The following is a 6,797-nucleotide window of genomic DNA, read 5'->3' as shown; positions in this document are numbered from 1 at the left end:
GGGGGGGGGGGGGGGTGGGGGGGGGGGGGGGGGGGGGGGGGGCGGAGGAAGAGGAGTGTATGTAGCAGCAGTCGGCTGCAGCCTTGTTGGCTGGGAGTCAGGCTGGGGTGGTGAGGCCCGGGTGCAGGGGAGGAAGGGGGAGCCAGCGGGTGTCGGGATGTAGCGGTGGCTGGGAGGTGATCTCGGAGTGCTAGTCAGTCACACTGGGTGACTATTTATTCTTTCACCATGGCAGTGAACTCTGCAAGAAAGGAAGAAAAACAACACATTTGTTACAATTAGTTATTTTCACTTTATATTTAAAAAAAATGTACAGTGAAAATGGTGTCCACGTTAGGTCAGGTCTCAAAATTTGATCCAAAAGTTACTGATGCTTTGAAAAATGCTAATAGTAATACATAGAGTGAACAATTTGTAGTTAGGGACTGTACACAATTAGGCGGGAAAGTGGGGTTGAAAAATGGGAGAGTTACGCATTATTTACTTTTTGATTTGTTTTCAATGTGCACCATGCATCATGAATGTTTTGTCATAATCAGGGCTTTTAATTTCCAGTAGATAGTAGGACGAAAATGTTTTAAGAAACAGTCAAATTGGGATACAATATGTAAAAAGCACATTTTCTTTTCACTCGCAGTCACAGTCACGTTAACTTTAGTCTGACCTTTAATAAATTTAGACCTATCATAAAGAGTTAAATCTTTAATGTAATGCATGTCGGGCACAACCCGACCAGTCCTACTAATGGGTGAAGTGAAAGCATTACAACGCTGCTGCCCCGTTAGCTCATTCAGTGACGGTGGTGATGACTGTTTATTGGTTCACTAATTGGAGAGCAGCTGCGATGAAGAGGATGCACCACTTGTTATTTTTACCATCATTTTGTCAGTTGCTAATTTCACTCCTAATTTTGTTGTGGAGAGTCCCTTAATGAGTCGACTCATGCTATCGTGTATGTGTGTGTATATGTGTGTTCTCTCCACAATCATTTTGCTTGGTGTCTGTTTGTGTGACCTGGTGACGCTCCCACTAATACAACAATGTTTACCATCCACTCCAATCTTGCCGTCACCATCCTTGTCGGCTGCTCTTAAAAATTCTTTGGTTTCCTTGTCTGTCAGGTCCCGGCCATCTTTGGCGAAACCCTGCAGGACGAATCTAAGCAGGGACAGAAAAGCAGAAAGGATACATGTCCCAGAACATTTGTTGCATCCTTTGGCTTTATATGTGTGTGTGTGTGTGTGTGTGTGTGTGTGTGTGTGTTTGTCTCACTTGAGCTCTTCCTCCTCTATGAAGCCGCTGTTGTCGGCGTCCAGCACCAAGAAGACCTTCTTCACTTCGTCAAAAGACTTGGCCTTCAGACCGACCATCTCGAAAAACTTCTTATGGTCAAAGGAGCCAGCAACTGCGCGCACACACACATGCGCGCACACACACACACACACACACACACACACACACACACACACACGGAGGCACACAGGCATACAAACACAAAGATGCAAAATGTCAATACTATACAAACATTTCTTTACATTTCACAAAAAATATTGACTTTTTGCATTGAAAGGGTTTTAATGTTAGGAATGCAAAAACACTGATTTTCTATCGGATATCAAAATGCTTGAAATGACAAAACATGATTTCTCCAAAGTGCAATTTAAATAATTGACACTGTTGGCCATGACATAAACCCATATGGTTGTTATAGTACCTAAGAGAGTCATGTATTTCTTTGTTCTATAACAATAAGGACATTGTATAAAGAATAAATTATTATGGGAATACAGTTTGGGGCTAAAAACAAACACTTCTAGAACCAGCTGCCATTGGCCAGATCTGGAAATTGCTTTTACCTGCAAATGCATCTAGAGATTTCTTGATGTCATCAGCGTTGAGAATGCTGCTCATTGCCATCTCAGCTGTTGAAGAAAATTGAGATGAGAATAAAAAGACAGAGGAGAGGGCGACAGAGAAGGAAGAGAAGGACAGAGGTTAAAAACGAGGTCGATAGAGAGCAGAGAGAGAACTCAGAGACTTTCTCCTGTTACACTGGTGACACTGTAGAGATGGAGCAGGAAACCAGGACATGTGGCAAGTGACAGACTGAATCAGTGACCATCGAAGAGGAGTGACAAAGGGAGAGAGGGGGAGATATTGTAGAAAGGGGAAGATATACCGGAGCAGGACGGAGTTGAGAGCAAGAGGGGGAGGAGGTTTGGTTGTGGTGCTATGGGACGTGTCAAAATTAAGATATGACGGAACCAGAACAACCAGGGTGGTGTCCTTGTCGGTGTCTTAATCTGTCTGATATCAATGAGCTGTTAAAGATGAAAGCAGGGCACCGAGTCAGCTGTGTCTGAAATACCATAGGAGAATCCAGTTTGTCAGTTGGAGAACCGTCTTGTACCTCACACTATGAAAGGTGAACCCGGCACTAAGTGGCCCTTTGGCTTTTTACTCCGTGCATGTGACCGAACCCGATCGCTGCACATGAAGTTGTTACCTTCCCCCCCGAATTTGACCGACGCCCTCCTCTCCTCTGTTGCTACTGCAAACGCACGGCGACTTGACGCTGAACACAGAGATGGACAAACACGAAGAGAATCTACCGAGGTGCTGAGAAGGAGTGAGCGACATGTGGATTAGAGGATGCGGTGCTCTGATTTCACTTCGCTGATCTGGCAAACCTTAATAGGGATTTGCTTTGGGACACACATTATTTCAAGTACGCTGTTCGACAGATGATTGACACCTCACTCAGACTTCCACACAACCCTCACCTGCACCAAACTGAACACACACACAACTTGTTGAGCAGTCAGCTGTGTTTGCTTTCAGCAACAACAAAAAAACTTTTTCTTGGAAGTCAAATTTTGCTCAAACTAAACATGCAAAGAGAGACATCTTCATATAAAAAGCCTGCTTCTTGGTCCAGCTTCCCAGCTCAATGGACTTTTTCCAGACTAACATCTCTTGTTGACAAGACTAGAACTCCGCATCTAAAGCGTGACATCAGCGACACATAAGCTGTGCTGAAGCATCAAGTCCTTTCAACAAACTCTGACTTAAATTTGGCCGCCATTTTCCTCAGAACGGGCCGCTGACAGCTGCCAGCCACACTGTCTTCAACAGACGGACTAATATCAGACATTTACTGGTTTTTAAGTAGGCTCCATGAGGAGTATACAGGAACAGAGCTGTGTCACATAGCGAGCATAAAAAGAGTGTGGATGGATACTTTGATATCTGTTCTGTGAGTTGGGAGATTGACGGACATCAAAAACACTTCTAAAAAGGATTTTTGTTTGGGTTTTTCCCCTCAGATATTTTAGTGTAGAACAAAGTGGTACACTGACAGACATTGCCATCCCCAGAGCCATGAAGCCAGCATGGCTAAAAACCTGCACTTGTGAGATGTGGTCTGGCTTTTCAAGGATACTGGGATCCTGTGTAGGAGAACGTACTGTAAACCCCTGAGCTCTGAGCCATAGAAATAGAATAGGAGTAGAACAGACATTGAATTGTTCTCTTCGCTCAGTAGACTAGAACAAAAAAAAAAGTCAATTGGTTGTTAGTTGTTGCGGTGACAACACAGGTCAGTGGGGCTTTAAAGTGTTGACGCAACTCCCCGGGAAGAGAGTGGACGCAGCTTCGGAGACGGATGGCTGGCTAGTTAGCTACGTAGCTTGACCTTCTCCGTAGTGGCGGGGAGTGAGGCGGAGGGACCGTTAGACCCAGTGCTGCCGCTGGCCACCAACTGTTCGGTTCATTTCCTGTAACCAATGGAGCATTAAAGCTCGGTGGAATTAGCATGTTAACTAGCTAGTTTGCTGATTCCATCATTAGCATTAAAACATGGTGGAACTAGCAGTTTGTAATTCCACCCTGCGTTGCCCGCCGCTCTGTCCATCCTGCTACGTTGATATGATTGGGAATGTCCAATTCTATTTCTTTGCCCTAAGCTTACTGCAGTTTATCTGCAGTGGACCCTAGAGCTCTTGGACAAAAATACAAAAAACAAACCTTTTTGTTGGTGAGGGAAAGCTTACTAGATAATAAATGAAACATCTTTCAACCTTTCATCTCTGATGTTGATGCAAAGCAGTCTGAGTTGCCTGTACATTTCCCTGTGTTTTGCTGCATCACGCCTCAAGCAGTCCAACTGTTGTAATAACATCTGCTTCGTAGTCTGCAACACTCTGGATTTATGAGGCTAATAATCACAGAAACACAATGCTATTCATGTGGGTTATATTCTAGAACTGTAAAATATTTACCACAGTGTGGGGAAATCAACCGCAATTAAGAGATAACCTAGAGGATGGTAAATATGTTACATACAAATTAAATGTATCCTGGCTAGATTTTTAAGTGTTTTTGATATTAGCCACCAACAGCTAAATGCAGTGTTTCTATTGGAATTAGTTCAATGTTCTCTTCCATTAGTGTCACACTCCACTTCAGTGATGTACGAGCTTCTTGGTGTTATCTAGTTCAGTAACATACTGCTGCACACACAGATCAATACTGAACACTGCTTAACTTGTGTGGCCACACATCCAATCTTTTACCACTATAAAAGCACAACCTCCTTCTCTGACCTTTACCACAAAAGGTGTCCGCGGGGAAAAGAGACAATTCGCCGTGAAATGAGGAGGATAAGATTGATTCACCGAGATATCTCAGTGTAGTGTGCTGCCAGTGGAACTGTCCAACGTACACCACATTGATTTATTTAAAGGAAATGAAGTATAAAGGCCAATTGCGTTTGCACTGCGGTTTGTCTCCGAAGATTCTTGATCTCAGTCAGTCAGTTTTACCTTCTTCAATGGTTCAGCTAGTCCACCTGCTAAATTCAGCGTCATGTTTCATTCAGTAGAACTCTGATTTAACATATCAGCAGTCACAAACATAGCGTTCACTCACTTTACATGGAGCTAAAATTCATACCAAAGTATGTTAAATCATGTTGGCCGAATGAGTCAGTGTCTGTTTAAGCTTAAGTAGATGTTTACTAGTAAGCTTGGCTTCATTCAATTTAACAATATTTCCCCCCGACAGAGGGGACTGTTGAACACTTTATTTATCTCATTGTCATGCATTTAAAATATTAATTGACTTCACAATTCACTTTATGTGATAAATTTGTCTTCACAAAGCAGAATTCTGATTTAATGAAATCACGTGTTATAAAGATTGCGAAGTCGTGCTGACTGCTGGTGTTTCGAGATGTATGTAGAGGAGTAACGTTACAAAGTTTATTTAACTTAGTTAACGGAAGAGCTGTTAAAGTTAAATATAGGAGTTGTACAAAGTCATATGCTATGATTTAGGAGTGACACAGGGACACGGGGACCCCTGATCTGTTAAATTGAGCAATATGTTAATGGATCTAGCAGTCACTGGACTCCAAAAACCCCAGTGTGTGTTTTTGGAGCAATGGGGTCAGCCCCCTCATGTGTGTGTGTGTTACTGGTTGTATGTGAGGTGTGAGATCTGTTCACACTGATGTCAGATATGGGTAATTTCAAGCCCTGTAACGTGAACGTAGACCAAACTCACAAGGGAGGAAGGGTGCTAACAAGGTACAGGTGACAGCAGGTCTAATGAGGGACAGGTGAGAACAATCAGGGAGGGCAATTAATCACACAGGTGGGAAACACACACAAAGACAGGAAGTGAAGTGCTCTGCAACGAGAGAGGAGGTGGGTATCAAAATTAGACAGGAAACATTGAACTATGTGGGTTGATTGTGTCAACATGGGTATATTTGTATATTTCAGAGGATGGCTCAACAAACATACAGAACCTTTATGTAAACTATCTATTTGATTGGTAATATATTAGTGCCAGTAATGCGTGGTTAGAGTTGTGGTTCTTGTTTCTTACTATGATATTTAATCAAGTTCAATGTTAAATGCCTCAAAGGTTTGTTTACATGACTCTATAGATACCGCGTCCTTTTCTAAAAAAATATTGCTGTGAATGTTTTTACAGCCACAGATAATTTCATCTTCAAAGATTATTTTATAAGTTTGAGCTGTGAAGATGATTCAAACAATCTTCTTTCATTTTCATAATCAGACTCGACCAAGGTTGAAGTCTGCTGCGCTGCACCGCTGATATGATGAATTTATTGTGTAAAGTCGTTGTCTCCAAGAACCATCTAGAATGTTTCAACGTGAATTGTACTGGATGACCTTGCATTTTTTCCTTCGCTCTTTACTGCACTGACTTCTGCAGTCTTGAATGCCTGTCCCTGAGGTGTGTTGTGTACTTCTACTTTAAACTCACAACAAATCAACATTTTCATTGCAGAAGCAGAAAGCTGCAGGCTATAAGATGCCTGCTCAGAAGTCTCAATACAAAAGGGGAAAAAAGAATAAAACCAAGCTTGAGCTGACACAAACGTATGGTCAAATTGTTTTTTATTAGTATTACTCTTTATTAGTCATCCATTTTCATTAGACAACAGCAAGGAAATATCTGACCATGGAATTGCCATTTTAGAGGGGTCATGTATGTGCTTCATAGTGTGTGGAGAAAAAAAAGGGAAGTAAGCAAACAATGTGTGACATGAAAATGGAGTTTTAAAGGTTTTTGCAGGATACTGATCTCCTTCATGAGGTCTGTGAATGTACAGTATGTGGAACTGGGGTTTCCTTTGTGGGAAGTCCAGTCGCCCTGACGGCCTCATAGGTGTGGGGAACCTAACCTAAGCATGCTGGACTGCCAACTGTAACAGCTGCATGAACGTGTGTGTGTGTGTGTGTGTGTGTGTGTGTGTGTGTGTG

General features: G+C 42.5%; 1 protein-coding gene across 1 annotated transcript in view; it reads right to left on the bottom strand.

The window, feature by feature from the left end:
* Positions 1 to 42: 42 nt before the first annotated feature.
* pvalb6 (parvalbumin 6) overlaps positions 43 to 6,797 on the bottom strand; it is a 35,185-nt gene continuing 28,430 nt past the window's right edge. The window contains exons 2-5 of the mRNA XM_031867715.1: positions 1,857 to 1,922; positions 1,273 to 1,405; positions 1,049 to 1,158; positions 43 to 241 (exon numbers count right to left, since the gene is read on the bottom strand). Of these exons, the coding sequence (XP_031723575.1) occupies positions 216 to 241; positions 1,049 to 1,158; positions 1,273 to 1,405; positions 1,857 to 1,917 (330 nt within the window). The 5' untranslated portion in view covers positions 1,918 to 1,922 and the 3' untranslated portion in view covers positions 43 to 215. The remainder of the gene's footprint in view (positions 242 to 1,048; positions 1,159 to 1,272; positions 1,406 to 1,856; positions 1,923 to 6,797) is intronic.

This window comes from Anarrhichthys ocellatus, unplaced genomic scaffold (assembly GCF_004355925.1).
Source record: "Anarrhichthys ocellatus isolate YVR2014 unplaced genomic scaffold, GSC_Weel_1.0 scaffold40, whole genome shotgun sequence".
Classification (NCBI taxonomy): domain Eukaryota; kingdom Metazoa; phylum Chordata; class Actinopteri; order Perciformes; family Anarhichadidae; genus Anarrhichthys; species Anarrhichthys ocellatus.
This window is presented reverse-complemented; position numbering and strand designations above follow the sequence as displayed.